The sequence below is a fragment of the Nipponia nippon genome, unplaced genomic scaffold (genome assembly GCF_047370975.1).
Source record: "Nipponia nippon isolate SJK-2023a ecotype South Korea unplaced genomic scaffold, ASM4737097v1 scaffold_3, whole genome shotgun sequence".
NCBI classification, from domain to species: Eukaryota; Metazoa; Chordata; class Aves; order Pelecaniformes; family Threskiornithidae; genus Nipponia; species Nipponia nippon.
In genome coordinates this window covers 95,033,558-95,053,546 of record NW_028262347.1, presented here as the reverse complement: position 1 = coordinate 95,053,546, position 19,989 = coordinate 95,033,558, and the positions used below count along the sequence as shown (strand labels likewise).

The following is a 19,989-nucleotide window of genomic DNA, read 5'->3' as shown; positions in this document are numbered from 1 at the left end:
ACATCTTAAATCATATGAGCTGGATTAATTGGTGTTGTGAGGAGGATTTATTTTTGATTATCTGATTTTTTTTCTCTCATGCATTTGTAGTATGTATGCATATTTAGTCAAATGGTTGCACTACTCTTTTATAATCACTTAGAAAAAAATGCTTTTGGTTTTTGAGGTCCTGAAAGAACTCTTGCTGACATTATAACAGCTTCTTATGATTTCTTCTTATAGTTCCTCACATTAAGATAGTTTGCACCTGTGTCTTTGATACAGTCTCTTTCAGGAATTGCCAGCCCTTCTGTAGTCCTTTATCCTTTAAATCAAATTCCCAAGAGACTTTATCCTCCAGTTCCTGAAGTCTGTTGAGGTCTGGTGTTTTGAAATCCATTATTTTTATGCTGTTACTCGTGCCTTTTTTTTTTTTCCCCCTCAGGATAGTGAGCTTCATCATCTTGCAAACACTTTTAATCTGGTTACTTTTCTGTTTGACATTTTCATTCGAATCTAAAATAGCCATTCCCCTTGTAAATGCCTCCATGATAGAAGATAATTCTTTCTCACACCTTAAATTCTTAACACTTTAAATGATGTATAGGATGGTATTTTGTCTTCTGAAATAAAAGTTGTTCCAATACATTCTAAAATGTTTATAGACCCTCTCGCAATGAGGTGGAAAACTCTAAACATGCCATTTAAAGAAAAGGCTTTAAAAATTGAATATCCTTATAAGGAGATTTTGAAACTATTCCTGATGATGTAAAAAAAAAGAAAAAAAAAAACAACAGCAAAACACACTGGAGCTGGGGGTTCTTAGTTTCCCTGGAAACTAAGATGCTACTGTTTATTACCATGAGTGCTTTCCTATTAGTTCTTAGCTCCTGCGTTGCAAAAGATTTTTCTAGAGGGAAAAGAAAACTTTTCTGGAAATAATACTGTGTTGCTAAGGGAAGGATTGCATATGTTCTTTCCACTTGCTGGGCTCATCTGCCTTACTGAGCAATGTTCTCTTCTTCTGCACGCGTGCCCCCATATAATATAATACAGGAGCGTTTCCAGACTCATCTGGAGATGATGGAGAGAATAGTGTTGCATTAGAAAAGCTATTTTGATACAGCTGCCAAAGTTCCATTAAAAGAAATGTAATCACATGCACTAAAGTTGTTTGCCTTCTAAACCATTAAAACCAGCCTAGGAGAATAAGCCACTGATTTAATTTAATTGATTTATGAATAGTCATATCTATCTAAAAAAGAACAGAAAACCATCAGTCAGAATGGGGTGGATGTTAACTACTATGTTTCTTTCATATGGCAGTGATGCAATTTCCAAGCTCATATTTCAAGGTATGTAATTAGGCTACCCAATAAACTAATTAATCTCAATATAAGGAACAGCTAGTTAGTTTTGATTCAGTGCTGTCATCGTTTCTAGTGTGTTTGGTATTCAGGCGAGACTCGTGTTCAGGGTGAGGTGAGAGAGGCAAAAGGGTAAGGGTCTTTTTCTGTTTACCTTGTTGTTGTATGTCAGGATGAGGTGGGAAGTACACCATACACCAAGTGCTTGCAGTCTGGGTCCTCTGAAAAACAGGCAAGTGGGCCTCCAGACTTTAAAATATGCATATATAATGCATGCACTTTAGACAACAATAATAACTGATGAATGCTATATGTGCTTTCAGTATTAATGAAGAGCCCTGTGTTTTGATTTCCCAGGAGTACCCAGCACATGCTCTAGCAATCAAGATGCCTCTTCAGAGCCCTTCTGTTTTCTTCTCTTCTTTCTGTCAACATTGATAGCTTCTGCTTTACTCCCTGTGGTAAGGGAAGGGTGTGAAGCTGTTTTCTCGCATCACTTTGTACCTCTGACAGATCTGAGCCATGTGCATTCATCCAGCCCCTCCCCATCCAGCCCTATGACACTGCTGACACTGGTGCAGGCAGCAGCCCAGGGCTTTCCACACCGAGATCCTCGTTCTCACAGCGTGCGACAGCTCCTGATAAATCAAAAATTAATAAAGAGTTGAGTAGGACCTTATCCCACACTGGGATTTCATGGACTTTAATGGAACTACTCACAGTATAATGGTATCCTAACAGTCATGGTATAAAGTACCACCCTCCCTAAGTAAGGACTTTATAAGCCAGCACCAAGATGTCAAGCTTATCCATTCCTCTCTCTGTTTAATTAAAAAGCTACTCTCTGTCATCTGAGTGCAAAACAGAACAGCAGTGGTATGAGTACTTATAATAGCAGTTGAGAACGAAGAAAGCAACTTCTTCCCTCTCAATCTTAATCATTAATTTTCATTAGGATTTTCAGCTTCCGAATGTGAGTAGTAGAAGACATCAGTGTAGCAAACAATTTAAAGTGCATCTGCATAAATAATAGAGGTAGTTTGTTATTTTCATTATAGGTAAAAGCATGTGTCAGTCGCCAGATGTGTTTGATTCAGACAATATGATTTTCATGCCAACTTTATGATATGTTTGATTTAGATGAAGTGACTAAAACCTGCCATTGGGACTGAGTTGCTGTTAAACACCAGCTGCAGTTTTTATTTTAATTAATAATTTAAGGAGTAGAATACCTTGCTTTAATTAACATGTTAACTCTTAAAGGTACCCAGAGAAAGGTCAAAAAGGCGAAGTGGTTTAAAAGTAAAGCAAGAAAATATTCCAAGGTAGTCCAAACAATGTCTTTCTTTCCCCGAAACATGCTACAAGCCCTTGAGATGTTTTCACCTTTTCTTCTTTGCATTTTAATTTCCTCCTCACTGTTGAATGGAATATGGAGTGTGGGTAAAGGACCCAGGCTAACCCAGATTTTTTAGCAGGACTGATTATTCTGGATTTGCAGGATGAGCAGCAACTGCTCATAGCTGCTCTGAATCCCTTTCCAGGCTTTTAACTGAATCTGCAAACATCTTACAGACGTGCTGTTGTGCCAAAACTTTCCTTGATCTGTTCTGAAAATCTGCTCAGTCATGTAGTAGTTTAAATGTGGATCTGAGCATACAAATTAAAGCTCCAGCTTTTGAAAACCCAGGCCTGCATCTTAAAAAAAACTGTAATGTGATTACTCTGAATGTCTCTTTGTCAGTCTACTTCTTTCCTTTGTTAAACTGCGAACATGGTGGCCAAACTGGGTAATATCTCAAGGGTATTAATTTGTTAGAAATATGGAAAAATGGGGTGGTTAAGAGGGATCCTGTAAATGCCCCTTGTAAATATAAAGGAAAGGCTGCCTTCTGAGTTCCCTCCCTCAATTAGACATCAGATAAACTCATATGTGATCATAAATGCCCAGCCATGAGACAAACTTCATCCAGAGATCACAAACTATTGGGCACCAGTGGATCCAGCTTTGAGACGCAAATACTTGGAAACTAGCTTCCATCTCTACCATTATTAATGGAGTTATTTTTTATGCTATTGTTTGTTTTTAAAAACATTTTCAAGCAAAGTAATTATAACTTCTACTGTAAGGACCATCATGGTTTCTTTCCCATATGATAACAATGTAGAAAATATAGGACATCCAGAAAGAAAAGATTATTACAAATAAGCAACAAAAAAAAACCCTAGCTAATGGAAAAATCAGCAATCTAAGTGACTTTTGCTCTTATTGCCTGGAGGAGGTTTGGAGAAGAGGAGGGTTGGAAGTATAGTTAGAAACATTGGACTGGCAATCAGGAGATGTTTAGCTTATTTCTAGCTGTTTAACAGATTTCTTTTTGTGCGGTGCTGGAGCAGAGCCAGTGTCAGCTCTAGGCAAAATGAACTTCAATGATCCAGTGACAAGTCAAGTCACACTTGTGCAGATGACTGGAGTTGCCGAGGTGGTCCCGAGGGCATCATTTAGAAATAGCAATGGATAGGAATAACCAGAGGTCTAATTCTGTTTACAGAAGAACCTGTTTTACTGATGATGATGAGAATCCAGTTTGATTTTTGGATCGAAAGTTGAGTCTCACAGCCAGAAAAACTATTAAGTCTTTTTTTGAAAATGGGCATGTTTCCTAAATAAACCATTGGAAGATATGATGAAGTTCTGTGAGCAATGGGACACAGCCTAGTTGTATGGACTTTTGTCCTACGTTACCCACACTTCTTTGACTTTAGCAAAAATGCTACAGATTTTTCTGAGATCAGTAAAGCAAAAGTGAGATTTCAAGTGATGGTAACAGAGCATATTCCTGCTGCATCTCAGACTCTCAGAAAAAGTACACAAAGCCTGCAAATGTTTTGCCAATACAATGTGTGTAGCTAGTAATTAATTACTATTAAAATCATAAACATGACAGTGTATCATTTATTAATAGCTTGACTGTCTTTGCATTTCAGTGGGTACATACGATTTGTTCCCTTCTTTTAAAACTTAATCATGCAGTAGCTCTGCAGGAACAGAGTCCCAGTGAAAACATTCAATCTGCAGTGAAAGCATTGCTGTATTGGGAATTTAGAAGACAGAGTTTAGTTTTGTCTTTCCCTTTGCATGTAAGAAGTGAGGCTGGTGGAAATTCTTTTAAAGAAATAAAATCATTGTAGAGGCTGTACAAGTTCTGCGCTTCTAGTACTTGTGTACGTATTATTCGGCTGTTTTGTTTTGCCTTTTTTTTACTGTTTGTACTTTTGTCTCCTATCCTAGAAACCCTTGAGCATGTGCTTTTGTGTGCATGAATAGTTTCACTGATCTCAGCAGTACCTGCCTACCTGTTAGGTGTGCTAGGTACCCTAAAAAAGGAATTTCTTTGGGGCAGCAGGAGACAGAGGGTCCTGATACTATGCTGAAAGGGTGACAGAACTGTTGCCATCACATGTGGCACAGGGGACATGTAGCAACCCCCTTCCCTCTGTGGCAGAAATAAAGCTGGCTTTACCTTCCTTCACCCAGTAAATCCATAACAGAATGTTATATTTTGCTTTTGGTTGCACCTAATATAGGGCAGTGAGTCACAATCCAGACAAGGGTTCATAAATGCCACCACACTGGCAGCAATGGCCATTATCGTCTTGAAAACAGACGCTATGATAAGCAGCTGCTGCAGTGCCATTACCTGCTGAGAAGTTCAATCACTGTTTGCTTTAACTATAGTAAAAGTATGTAGCTGACATGGCAACGTGTTCTGTGACACATGCCAATTGATTGGTTTTTCCACTGGAGGAAAATCCCTGCTTCTTTGAAATCATGTGTAGCAGCTGTTCCTGCTCCACTGATGATGGCAAGCACATACATAGCCGTAACTGTCTGCACTGTTTGTCGCCTTCCGTGATTTGGAAATGTTTAGTCCTAGTGTGAAGGGCTGCAACTCCATTGATTCAGTGTAGTTTAATCTGTCAGTGCTTATGGCTTCCCTTGTAGAAACTCCCATGAGGCTTTTTCTGTTAAGGCTCTTGTTTAGAGTAAAGTGGATGGTATTTTTCATGGACAGCTGATGAAATGAGTTTTATATGAACTATAGAATGATATATTTGCTGGTGAAGGACTTGATCCTACAAAGTGTATACTAAGCATGCAAGTACTGGTGCCGATTTCTGCTGGACTACCTCTATAGGTAAAGTGAAGATTTTGCTCAGTGTATTTGCTGAAGAAACCTGTTGCTCTGCAGCTCACTGCACTGAGGCAGAACGAAGAGCATTTAAAGTGACTTGATTTGCAGTGAGACGGAACAATGCAGAATTTGATCATGTCACTATATGGCAACCTAATGATTGATTTAAGAGCTCAGTTTGATAATTTATAATTTCAAAGAAAGTCAAAGAGTTGCACAAATTAAAATCATGGACTTAATTCTTCTGAAGTCTAAGGTTATTAGATGGGGAGATAAACTTGCTTTCATTTTAATATTTTCTGTGGCTACTGCCATCCTAACAATACCTTGAATGATTTTATTGGCCTCACTAAAAACAATCTTTAAAGTGGCCCACCTCTTATGTATCTTACATCCAGTTTAACACATGCTAGTAACATTCCTACATGGGCCTGGAACAAATGTTGGAAATGTATAGAAATATGTCACAATACTTTTTTTTTTTGATGGGTATTTACTTTTTAGGTTCACAAGTGCTAAAGATAGGTCAATTCTAATGTTATCTCATTATTCAGCTAATATATCACTCTTTCCAGTATAGTTGAAGGCTTATTAAGTATTGGCTGCACTAATGTTTAGGGAGACTAACTGCTATTCTTTCTTCCATTTTTAAGTGTGCTTGTGCTTTTGTAACTTGGATTCAGTAAGACAATGAAACTTTTCACGCAAGTCTCTGAGTCAATGAGACTATCATCACCTAGTGGCAATTTATATCCATAACAGATGATTTTTATATTTTTTTTCTTGGTCTTCAACCATTTAAACTATTCAACTTGGGTAGATTAGCTCTAGAGAATATGTTTATGTGGAAGCTTGAAGTCATTGTCAGATGTCTTAAGACATGATACACTCACTCATAAATCTTACTTAAAACTGGAGATCTGAAGGTTGTTCATCTGTGAATAACGGACTAAGGCTCAAATCCTTTGCCTTGCCGCTTCACAAATGGTTATAAAAAATACACAGGACTCGGGTCAGGACTCAGGTTCTGAACAGAAGGATCTTCTGCTCATGTAGAAGTTACCCATACCACCGCACTACCACACACAACCTTGATTCAGCTTTGCAGACTATTCCCTCACTGGAGACATGTACAAATGAGAAGCTGATCCTGCAAAGCTTGCCTGGCTTCCAGGTCCGTCTCTCAGTGGGTGGACTGATGTGGTCACCAACAATAAACACCATTTTCTCATTTGTTCTTATTGGCTTGGCAAATACATCCACAGAAGGTGTAGTTGTGAGCAATTTTATGTCTCAAAATGTGAATGCTTTTCTGCAGTTCACAGTAGGCAGAATTCTCTTTCAACACATTGCTTTCCACTGGTGATAACTTTATCAGATAAATCTCTTTTCAGATAGGATTTTATATTCTAGTTTCAGCTCATAGGTATTTCTTCAGCTTATACTGGTGGTATAAGGCTGTCAAATCAATTCAGCTACTTTTATTTTTACTTAGAAGTTTAGTGGGATTACTTTTTTCCCAATGCGTAAAGCACGTATTTCCCTCCCATATATCCTGTTCAGAAAAGAGTTATAGTTAGGAACTGCATTTATATTTAACTCTGTAGATGTCAAGAATTCCTAGCTTTTGAAAAAAATTTTTAAAAGAAAATAAAGTAGCTTCAAGGTATTTAAAAATACAAATTTAGGATTTGTGCCATACATTTTATGTATGCATTTCTAAGGCTTCATTTAGGTAGAGCAGCTTAAAAAGTCTCATCATCTCTGTGATGCTTTATCTTGATGGCAGCCATTACCTAAAACATTATGCTGCATTGAGGGTACTGGCTTCCTTAGGTAAAAGAAGAACACAGCTTTCTCTGCCAAATATGGAAAAAGCAGTAAATTTATTTTACTGTCTGTATACAACTTAGGGATTAACATTAATTAAGAAAATTAATTTTAGTTGAGAGGAATTATTTATATTGTATTGTTTGACAAAACACACGTAGTGCTGTGAAGGGAGGGGTTACTCTTAAGTATACTCACAACGCAGAAGAACAAGGTTAGAGAGCTCATCACTGCTTCTATGTCTAACCTTAAGCTTCACTATTCCTAATATTATATGTGCAGACGAATGAACAGGAACTAAGCATGAAAAATCTTGCATCATTTTTAAATAATACTGTGGATTCAGAAACTACTGAAATATTATTTTCCCATAAGTAATATCAGACTGGAAAAATCCCCAGTTTTACAGTGTCAGAACATGGGTAGTTGTGAATGCTAATGAGAAACTACCTCTAAATCAAGGAGCTGTCAGGATTTTCCCATTATGGTTTCTCTAAGCCTGAAGTCAAGATAAAATGCTATGGTTATCACTGTGATGTAAAAGACCAGTACTGCATGACACCGCGGTGCCAGCTGATTGGCTTGTTTACAGTCATAGACTTTACACACAGGAGTCCAGATGTGCAGCTTACTACAAACTTTTAAAAAAATGAATGGTAAGGATGAAAAAAAACTCAATAAGCAATTATTTTTTGCTTTTCTTGTTCCTTTGTTTAAAGACCTTCTTTAAATTAAAAAAAAATTAAAGTTGCTACAAAAAGAAGAAAATACCTTTTTTTATAATTTAGAAATAACAGAAGCCTGTTTGTTTTGGGTTTTTTTTAATACTTTGATCACATCTGATGATCCTGATGACTCTAGTTGAGTTAATTGATCAGCAGTTACTTCAAAGCACCTGGTGACAGGTTTAGTCTGTCACTTAGACAAGATTTCTTTGTATTATTCACCCAGAAAGTCTTGGGCTTATAGCAGTTCCAGAGTAAAATAAACCTACATTGGCAGCATATTTTTAGTCTAGATATTAACAGCTACACAAATCTTTACGAGTAAGAAAACATCTCCAAAACGTGTAACTTAACCAGTATTGTTATTCTGGCAATTATTTCTAGAAGTCTAATTATATATGCTAGTACAGCTATTGCCTGAGTGTTTATTCTGCAGCATATGGTTTATGTCAATATGTTTCTAAAAAATAAAACAAGCGGAAAGTCCAGTTTTCAGTTGACTCTGCATGAAGTAATTGCAACTCCACTGGAAATTACGTATCAATTGTTGCATTTATCTAGCAGGCATAACTACATGCATTAACTATTTTAGCTGGTAATACAGTTTTAAAAGACACCATTTTTGTTTAGATTGACCACAGATACATTTACTTAAATCAATTGGTTTACATGTACTTGCCTGTTATAGCACTCACACAGTGGATGTATTTATCTATAAACTGAAGTTTGGCTCTTATAACTGTAAGTGAGGAACATTGGGTTTTTCTGCTTTACTACCTTTATCTTTAATCACACTTACAGAGCGTCCTTAATGGGTTGTGAGATCCAATAATTGAGGTGGTAAGGTTAATGGGGCATCTTGTTATGCTACACATTTTTGTTGCAAATAACTTTATATATTAAATGCATGAAATCTTTGCCATAGGAAAGGGAGCCAAGAATTTGAGTGGCTAAACAAGGTGGGTCCAGCTAAAGGCTGGTTGCAAAAATAAAGTCTAAGAATGATAAGAGCAGCTGCCTTTAGAGAATGACACAATTGTAAGATACACACAGTATCTGAAATGTGGCAGGGAATGATTTTGTCTAGCAATGGCAGATCTGAGGGAGTTAAAATAGCAATGGTTAAAACCTGCACTTGTGATTGTCTTAATTCATCCTGTAAAAGCCAGGAGATACTAATCTCCATTCAGTGCCTTTTATGTATGTGACTGTACTTGTCATTCCCAGATCTTTTGATCACCTCTCTGGCCATGGAGATGCTGAGCATCACATCCACTTTCAGTGCAGAAATACGGTACAGAGACATTTTTTTATACCGACTAAGAACTGTGGTCTAGACCATTCCCCATCAGGATAATTTCTGAGAGAGGTTTTTGGCTAAGTGATCCATTTGGTAAAGGCATAAGGTTATTTTCTCACTCAAACAGTCACCATCCTTCTGAATTTATGCTACAGGAACCGCTCGCAAGCTTGGTTACCTACTGTGACCCTCACTGTGTCCTTTTGCAACCATCTGTCTCTCTCACAGGATATTTCCAATAGTGCCGTATGGAGAATTTCCTGTGGCAGTGGCTGTTCTTATAATACATCAAACGGGGCACTGCAAGAAAGGCACATGCAATCCTTACGCCACGCAATACTCCATATTATTTCTTCTAAGGAAATTCTGCCAGCTGAAGGGGCAGTAGTTGCCTTACTCACCACACCCAGGCAAAGACTGTGCTTCCCTCCCTGCCACCAGTACTGATTATCTGCTTACTGGGCCAGGAAAGCACTTGACTTAAACCCCAAATTTGCTCACTGTGCACTGTGATGTTTAGAGAATTGAAGAAATTGTGCTGCTCAAAAAGCAAGATGTACAGTGCTTTTGTACAGCACTGATTGCCAATAAAATGTAATTTAGCTAAACCAAAAGTACTCATTGTCAATAAAGTACAATTTAGCTAAAACCAAAGGCATATTTCTGACAAAAAGCTTCCAAAGCAGTAGAGGCAGTAGAAGTGATCCAGAAAATACTGACATTATTAAAGTCGCAGGTTTAATTTTTTTTTTAATATCCAAACTCTCATGTTCAAACTTTCAAACAGAACGGCAGCATGAGCAGTAGGCATTTGTAAAGTTGTTATCAGCTGAACGCTGTGTGAAAGAACATTAGCTAAACATGTTTCTGCTACTGTGCTTCTACCAAACATGCGCCCCTACACACGCTGGAATCCATATGCCAAACCTAGTGTGAAAAACGTTGCCGCAGAAACCCTCCTGTGTGTATTGAGTACCTTCCTTAGTCATTTGTACATAGAATAGACAGAAATGTGCCTTCTAACAGCCAGATCATCCATCCCCAGGATGTAAGCAATTCCATGGGATATGATGAAACTTATTTTAAAAAACAAAGAAGGAACTAAATGTAGCATGTAATCATTTAGATCAAGACTGGAGGAAAAATGGTCCTGTTCAATGAAATGTACAGAAAACATTTAGGAGACCAGAATATAACTTTCAGGATTGTTAAACAAAGACAGAAAGAAAACTGACAGTAATTTTGTCATTTTTCATTAGAATTTTGAATTTCCAGCAACCTCCAGGGTGTTCATTTTGTACTCTACCCAAGTGCCATATACAGAGCTAGAGAAATAACAGGAGGTTTGGGTTTTGATGTAACTCCCAGAGTTAGCCCAAATCCACAAGTGTGCAATGTATATAGAGAAAAACTGTTCACACAGTCTTACTTAAAGCTGCTTAACAGCTTAAAATGGCAAAAAGTCCTTAACACAATTTAAGAACTTAAACCACTTAAACTGTTTGAAGCAGCTTGTGAGTTTGAAGAGTTTTGGCGTGGGTGGGAGAGGCATCCCCGCTGAGCTGCAGCTCTGGGGACAGAGCTGGCAGGCTCCCACACGGTGTGTCCAGGCAAAGGGGCCCTTTTGGAGCCAAACCTGGGACACCTGGAGGTGACGTGATGGAGAAGATGGAAGAGTTTTCTATATATTTTTATGTAGTGTTGTGTATGTGCCCAGATTGCTTTGCTTTAAATAATGTGGCAGGGAATCTTCCAGGTATGTGAGGTGTAAGCAGTGGCATCCCCCCAGTGAAACAGGGAAGAGGGTGGCAGAAAAATATTGTCTGTGACAAGTCTTCAGCTGTGGAAAACAGCTTCAGCTCATGGGCCAAGGGAAGGCTCCTCAGGAGCATTGTGAAGAAATCTTCTGCAAGAGCTGCAAGGCAAAATGTTTTCCTTTTGTGGCTCCAGGAGCTGGAGGCAGGTGGGAGGTGGCATGAGTGGGCCTTTCAGATGTTTTGAGGAGGATTTTTTTTTCTGAAAGATTGCTTTTGGGAAAAAGAAATAGGGTGGGGGAGGCAGGGAGGGTTGCTTTAGTTTGACTGATCTCAAACAGTGTTAGTCAGTTGGTCATACCAGAAGCATGTTGTTGTTATTATGTGAAGTTATACATTTATAAAACATAAAATAAACCATTATTTATGGTTTGGTCCCTGCTGCTGCATGTGGTGGTCAATGGTTGAATGTGTGTTTGTGTGTGTGCATGCTCAGATGAAAAAAACGGTGGCACTGCACAAAAGTGACACCTGAGGACAAAGACAGGAGGCACAGTAATGGGAATGAACGTCTGAAGATAGAAACCAGCTAGGGTGCTGCTTCTAATGGCAGTGATGCCACCTTAAATGTTTTGAAACTTGGCCTGGTTTCATTGATGTAGGCAGTGATTTACACCTTTCTCTGCAGAAAAGGCTGTAAAACAGGAGTGAATTACATTCTGTACAATTTGAAAATAAATGGTGCATTCACAGCCACTCAACTTGAGGCCCATTTACACTTCCAGAGTGGTATGACCAGTAAATGAAAGTTAGGCCTGTGTGTGAATGAAAAATGCTGGTTTTACCAGAGGCTGTGAAAAGAGAGAGAGAGAGAGAGAGAGAGACTTAGTGGAAATTGCAAGCGAGACCTTTATTTGTTTGTTTAAAACAGTCATATTGATTTGGAGTCAGATGGAGTATTGGTGTAACTGCAAACTAATTCCACTGAGTTCTGCAAGGTATTTCTGGTTATGCTGATGGGGCTGGAAGTTTATATTTATAATCTGAGTTTTTCCTGTGCTCGAGGAAGTCTTTATTGTGCTACATTCTTGTGCAAACTTGACATTGTAATATTTAACATGAACGTTATTTGTCCAAAAAAATCTTTACTGGGGTGAAAAAGAGCTTGGGTATAGTTAAATTCATATGATCTCAATACAATTAAATTACCCCTTGGTTTTCTTTTATGATGAGGAGAGAGATATGCAAATGTTACTCGGTAAGGGTAAGTGCTTTCTGATTAATGACAGACATACAAAGAAACCATTTAATGAATGAAATCTTGGTAATGTACTACATAATAATAACATCTCAATATTGCTTGAATTTCAGAACGTTTCAGGATCTGTCCAAGCAAATGGATATATCTTACGGTACAGTCAGGGATTCAGCAGTGTATGAATACTTTAAAGCAAAAGGGACAAACCCTTTGGAGCAGGATAACACATTTGCTGAACTGTGGAGGACTATCAGTAAGAATAATGGGGCAGATAATTGTGTATCGAACCCTTCTGAAGGCATCAGGAAGGTAAGACTGGATCATAGGGGTTTTCATTTAATTTTTTTGCTGTATCAGTGTTGTTTGCATGGAGTTAATAATGTTAAGTCACAGGAAAGCAACTACATAATCATTAAAAAAAAAAACCTATCTAAAGTTACTTTTAGTAACTCGATGGCAGATAAGAATTATATTTTGGGGTCATGGTTTTGAATTTAAGTACCTTAGCTCTGCCTAGGTCTTCAGTACATAAGTCCTTCTTTGGATCTGGCCATAAGGTTTCTAAGTTTCTAAAGGAGCTCTGATAATACCATTTTGAATGTAAGTCATTATGTTATCCAGGTACTGACTCTTGTCCTTTGCTCATTTGAGTGGTTTTTTTTTCTGAGTTGATGGATTGAACATATTGGAAATATGAGTAAGAATCAAGGGATTCACTGAATGTATACTCATTTCTCTTAGAACAGAAATTTAATGCAAGATTTTCTTTGGTTATTCCAAACATAAGTAAAATGTATATGCTTCTTCACATGTCACCATGCTTTCACCTAAGTTTTATTTCTCTCAGATATGACTACATGATTTTTTGGTGAAACTGAGCATTGATGTGGGATTCAAGGACTGATATATAATGGCTTGAGATCCTACATCCTTGTGCCGAGTGCTGTGATAAACAGCCCTGGTTCAAATCATGCAAATAAACATGTCGACACTTTCTCACTCTTAGTCTGCCTCTCTTCTTCTTTGCTTCCCGTCTTGTAGCTCAGCAAAAACAGATAGTAAATAACATCAAACCATATGTGTCCAGGAGTACGTTATGGCAGAAGGGATGCAGACATGGTGAAAGTTTAATGTGCTGCTCCTTTAGTGAAAAGTATCCCCTTTATTTGTCAATTGTTTTTTTTTTCACAAAACAAGTAAACAGCTGTTATTAACGTAGTGATTGTTTGATCAAAGTTATTCTGCTGTCAGTGAAACACTGATTCTGAATAAATATATTACTAGTTCTTTATGCTTTTTTAAGTGGGAAATAATAAAATGGTTGGGGCTTGGGTTTCTTTTTTGTTCTTTGAATCTTTGAAACCTTTTCTGAGTAGTCAGAGGGAAAGCATCCAAAATTTACTGGTTCTTACAGTGCCATAACTGGGTTGAACACAGGCCATGCCATTTTCCAAATCAAAGTCCTTTACCACAAAATTCCCAACTGTTTATGTGACTTTTGGGCAAAATCCTTATACAAACAGTCTTGCCTCTTCCCAGCACAGGAGTGTTTAGTCAATACCTTTGGTTCACCCTGCCTTTTCTCCCATCTCCCAGCTGAGCTTTCCCAAAGCCCTCTGCACTTGGCTCAAGGAGCCTTTCTTCCTTGGTACAAGGTAGAGCTCTGGCAATAGCAAAGTCTGCAGTGTGTTGATTTTTTTTTTTTTAATCTGCTAAGCACTTTAGGAAAATGGGGCCTCTATTTTCAGAGACTTTGTTAGCATTTAAAGGAGGTAGAAATAGAGACATTAAGGAAGTACTTTTCTATGTAACGTGGTATTAAAACCAATAACAAAACAGTTTACCTTAGAAAAATGCACAGTATTTTACTTTTTTTTTCTTTTTTACCATTCTTATGTCAGTGGATGCTCTTTAGCCGTGAGATTGTAAATACTCTTATTCTGTAAGCCTACTGCATGGTGCCATTTATGATAGCTAGATTTGCCTAAGCCAGAAATGTAACTGCAGATTGGCAGGCTGTTTAGAATACCAATTACATTGTCTGTATGGAGCTGGCAGTTCCATCTTATCTATGTGATAATAACTTTTCATATTAAGTTTGATTTCAATATTGTAGGGTGATTTTTATATAACTCAATCAGCTCATTCAATTAATGTCAACAATAACAAAATTTACTTTAGTCCCCAAAGCTGACCAAGGCTGCTATTTGATTAGACACCTACATAAACTGGGCTTAATATTTAATAACATTGTCAACTAAACTGTTGTGTTTATAGTTTAAATGTGGCTCTTCCTACCTTACTGAGCTCTTTGAATAAACAGACAAGTTTTCCATGTCAAGTATTATGGCTTGAAATTCTGTTTTTCTAAAGTAGAATTGATGTCAGCAAAGGAAATAGGACTTTCCATCTGTAAACAGGTACTGCTGCATGAAAGAGATGTAAATGTGCGTTAGAAGTGTATTTTATAGGAAACTGGAAATCTAAATCTCTCTAGTGTAAAAAGATCCCTAACACATTTTTCTGAATGAGGACTTGCCTGACATAATGCAAAAAAAAAATCACTACTACACTTTCTCCCCTCCTCGCCCTTTCCATTTCCTTCAGACAGCATCATAGTCCAGCTGCAGCTACAAACAGGGCAATGTCACTTCAATGCAAAACAGGATAATGCTGCTTATTTATGGTACAGGCAGGTATTTCAGATGTTTGTCTCCATTCCATTTACCCCTCTCCATTTCCCAGAGATTTTCCTACTCCCTTTGACTGGCTAAAAACAAAAAGATAATAGCAGAAGACAGTCCTGAAAGCTTTTGTGGCATTTGGTTGCTATGGCAGAGGTCTCTTTTCAGATGCAGCACAGTCCCTGTAGCCACAGTGACCATCTCCCATTGTCAAGGCACAGCTTTTGCAACACTGGTAGAGCCACTAAAAGGGCATTAATGCACTGCAAAGTCATGTAAGTGACAGAAGGACTTTTCAGAGCAGGAGGGGCAAGTTGCTTTGGTTGTACTCCCAAGGCAATTGAAAGTGGTCATTGCAGATGGAGAACGTCCTATTCATAAATGTCTCTACATAGCATAAGAAGAGGTTACCAGACAAATCACCAGTCCATACAAAATGCTATTTCACCACTTGAATTTTCTGGTACTATAACAGACGAGGATTGACTAACGCTGTTGAATGGAAAGTTTCTTTCTGGGTCAAGCTACAGCCAGGATCCCCAAGAAGCATGCAGTGGGTAGGTCCTGCTGTCTTATCCCAGGTGGACATTGGCATTGGAATCGCACACATTTCTAAGCCATTTGTAAATCTCAGCAAATTGTTTGTATAATACCCAGTTGGTAATCAGTTCTTCAGGGTAATAATTAGTCACCACAACATATGTAATAACCTGTGGCTTTTTTCATTGTGGGCAGACATTTTTGCTTTGAATGAATGAAGTAATATGATCCCAATGTATTCCCATATATGTATCTTTTACATATATACACAGGAGAATTAAACTGTTACTGTATTTTTTAAAAGCCTTGCTTTGGTGGAGACTGCTTGTTCCCCTGCCCAATCAATTTGGTGCCAAAATTACCTGGAATCCTTTCTTTTCTTCCTCTAGATCACTTCTGATGAAGTGATCAAAACCAAGTAGAGTGCAAAATGTGAATGTATCATTGATTTAGGCAATGGCAAAGTAAGAGTTTATTCCTTCCCTTTTTTGCTTCCTTCAAAAAGTTTCTTTCCCTTAATGAATACTAAATATTAAATCAGAGCATTTCTTGTTGAACAGTCACCTCTGTTCATTTTTATTTTGAGAGTAAAAGTAATTTAAAAGTTCAATGAATAGGATTTTTTAAAACTATTTTTTTCCAATAATTTATTGTCCACAATGAATTTTATATTGTGAATTGTGGTTGTGAAAGCAAATGATTCCTTAAAGCCTGAATGTATCACATCCTTTAGTGGTTCCTTAATTATATAAACTTTTAAATAATTTGAACAGGATTAAATGGCATGTTTTCTTTTTATTAGAACTCTGTTGCTTCTCTTAAAGCACTTTCTTATAGATAATAAATGTTATCCAAGCATGTTTTTGAACTATTCCACTAATGCCAAGGTCACTTCTTGATATTTCTGTGGTACCAGCCATATAATGGGATCAGCTACAGTGACACTCTGTTCTGGCAGTAAATTAATGATGAAAGTTGCATTAGTCTTGCACTTTTGTCTTTCGTATGGTACCTTCTTCCTAAGTTTCAGACAAATCATGGACATATTAGTGATTAATCTGATAGTCATCTTTTCTCAAGTTATTATTCTTTCTTACCATGCTTTCTTTGAAAAAAACATCATTTTACCATCAGTAAAACAGAATCCTTTGAACAATATTCTTCCATCTCCCTCCATGTTGAAGAGTGACATTATGAGGTTGCTTACTGCTTTTCTGAAGTATTACTATTCTCTTTGTGGTCCTTCTTGTATCTAGGAGGCAATTTTCCTTGGCCTTTTAATTTTTTATGATTGTGAAGAAGAAATATTTTTAATGTAAGTTTTGCCTAGGGGGAGTTCTTTTTTTTCTTAAATCCGTTTTCTTAAACTTCTTCAACCAGAGATAAATCTGGTGTCTTCGGTGTAAACCACCACAGTAGTTCCACCTGGGTGGAATAAATGAGCGCTGCTTTGGCTGAATTTCTGTTAAAGAGGTTTTTGAAAGTTTAACCAAGCTATTTTTGTTTTGTTCTGCAATATGCCTGCATGCTGAGAGTCGCAATAAGGCCATAGCAAAGGAGCAAAATATGAAAGGCAATTAAAAGTCTAAAGTATAAATTTTAGCTTATTATTCTGTGTTTCATTTCAGTCCTTCTTCATTCAACCTATCTTACCTATTCTCAGCTGGTATTTGCCATATTCCCTTTTACCATGTCTCTCTATATATGCTATCTTTGCAAATATGTCCAATCACTAGAACATTTTTATTCTATTTTGGGCCCTAAAAACATACAATGCAGGCTTTAGATGGCTGAGTTGTGAATGCAAAAGCCTGAGGATATGGATCTTTGCTGTACTGTGGTCAGGGCTCGGTTTCATGGGTAGGTACATCTGAGTCATAGGCAACTAGGGAGCCTTGATATATTTCCTGCTCATACATCCTATGGGCCAGCGCCAGGTGTTTTCTGCAATTCTTAGTCTTCCTACCTCCAGTACCCCTCTGGCCTGGAAGCTAAGGGGTATGCACATGTGCACGCATGCATTCTTTCATGTGACAAAAATGAAAAGTTTACACTACTTTTAAAAAGTTTTGGTTTGATTTTTTGGTTGAAAATAAGTGTCAATTTGATTTTATTGGCTTTTACTGCTAGCCTAGTGAAGGTATATAAAAAGTAAACATATCTCAAACACACATATGTATCTGCTTGGTTGTGTGTCTTGTACATATGTTTTTCAAAGTTTGTCAGTTTTTCTTTAAATTGAACAAATGGTACTGCTTAGCTGTCACAACAGATATTACAGGGATGTGAAGGATGTGGAATTTAGACCGCAACTAAACATTTGGTCATAAGGAAGCTTTCCATGCAATGAACATTTCTTCAGAGAAGAAAATTACACAAGTGGAAGAAGTTTTGGAAGAGACAAATCTTCCCTTAGGAAAAAGGGATCTTAGGAGATTCTGTTTTTGGCAATCAGAGAGGGAAAACAGTCTTACATTTGGTATTTCTGGGTGTTGAGAAGTATGCATAACTAAGAGTTTAAAACTCAGATTCCTGTTTATGCTAAAATGATCAGGCTTTTCGAGAAATAATGCTCTACAGATGTGATGGCACTGGATAGAATGATTTATGCCATAAAAATATAAAATTGATATGAAGAGACCTGGTAGACTTTGTTTATTACACCACTTACAGTTGTAGGACATAACTTAGGACTGCAACATTGCAAATGCAAGAGAAGCAGACGTCAAAAGATCTGCTGTCTAACATTGAAAGTCAGTGTATAAAGCTCTTCTATATAAAATAACATACAGAAAACTGAGGCTTGAATAGTAGAATCAATAATGTGATTTTTCTCTAGACATTACCTTATAATTGAAATCGAATATTTGAGGAAGACTGTGTTCCTCAAGTATTACTAAGAAAAAGATGAGGAAGGTATGACATGTTGTCAGTGTTCTTCTTTTGTAAATTGTAAATTTGAAAAGATGATTTACAGAGCAATTCTGAAACAACTAAAAGATACAGCTATTTAAAACAAACAAACATACATATAAAAAAAACCAACCAGAAAAATGCAAGATGTGTTTTAGCACAGTGATTTAGGCCAAATCTTTTCTGAGTGTCCTCTTTCTGTACATCCATCAGGCAAGACTTTGTTCTCTAATAACATAAGATTTTGAATAAATTCTGTGTACAGTAACAAATGCTGTTGTCTTTGGTCCTATGAGTACATACTTTTAACGCACTTGGATAGTTTTCTATCATACGCAGCAAAAGCCTGTGTACTATTTACCATAGAACACAACCTGCTTGAGATGTACAAAGCCAGGGCTTTTGATGGTTGTTCCCTGCCAGGAACACCAGTGGAATTAATGCCCATTGCCTGTTGTCCCTAACCAGGCAGGAGGCCTATCAGCACCATCGCAGATGTGAAAGCATAAAATGTGAATCATTAAAGCCCATCACAGGAAGAGCAGAGGGCAAGATGCAGAGATTTATGGCTAACAACCCCATTAGTTATGGGTACAGGATCATTCAGAAAATACCTTTGAAAAGCACGTTTGAGGCTTCCAAAAATGTAAGTTGCTGGCTGAATATAGGCTAGATGCCTTGAGGAATCACTCCCTTGCCATTCTTAATTTTTAACGCATCCTTGTGTTGATAGGTTATGAAGCCTTTTCTGGCTGTCACATATAGTAAAGAGTGATTTGTTTGTTCTTTCCTCCTTTGCGCCACCATTTCCAGTTTAGGAAGACAGCCAGGGGTAGTATTACAATGCAGATGTGGAAGTCTTGCTCTGGTCTGGTTTCATACAGTGACATTTAAGTGAGAGATATTTTTAGGACCATGCTGGTTTAATAAGTTGTGTCAGCTAAATCAATGTATGATTTTAACAGTAGAGTCTTGTGGCTCCTATTTGAATAACTCCTGTAAGGCCCATACTGTAGTTTAGATTTTAATGATGTTTTGTACTAGTATAGCAATGGTTGTCTGAGGCTATATGGATTAATTACTGTCACTCTGAACTGACCAGGGAGGTGGCAAAGGAAAAAGTGGGGACAAACTCACAATGGTGGCATACCCTTAACAAGAAATTATTTTCAAAGTGGTCAGTAGAGGCTCATTTAAATCTTACCAAAGGGGAAGGATATAATATTTTTACTCTGGTTTAACTCAGAAGCAAATTAATTTGGGGATCTTCAATTGCCTTGATGCAGATAAAAGGGAAGGGGGGGAAACAGGTGGCAAGAAGCTTACAGAAAATCCAGACAACATACTTTTAATTTTTGTTTCCCTGGATTCTACCCACTAGAGGATAACTCAACCATTTGATTTATTGTCATGTTTAAACAACTGTCAGGGACTTCAGAAAGC

The 19,989-nt window shown here is 37.5% G+C and overlaps 1 protein-coding gene across 5 annotated transcripts in view; it reads left to right on the top strand.

The window, feature by feature from the left end:
• GRID1 (glutamate ionotropic receptor delta type subunit 1) overlaps window positions 1–19,989 on the top strand; it is a 542,571-nt gene that overhangs the window by 500,747 nt on the left and 21,835 nt on the right. For all 5 annotated transcript variants that reach the window (XM_009465956.2, XM_087766071.1, XM_087766069.1 and 2 more), the window contains one exon: window positions 12,523–12,718. In XM_009465956.2, coding sequence (XP_009464231.1) covers window positions 12,523–12,718 — 196 coding nt within the window. The remainder of the gene's footprint in view (window positions 1–12,522; window positions 12,719–19,989) is intronic.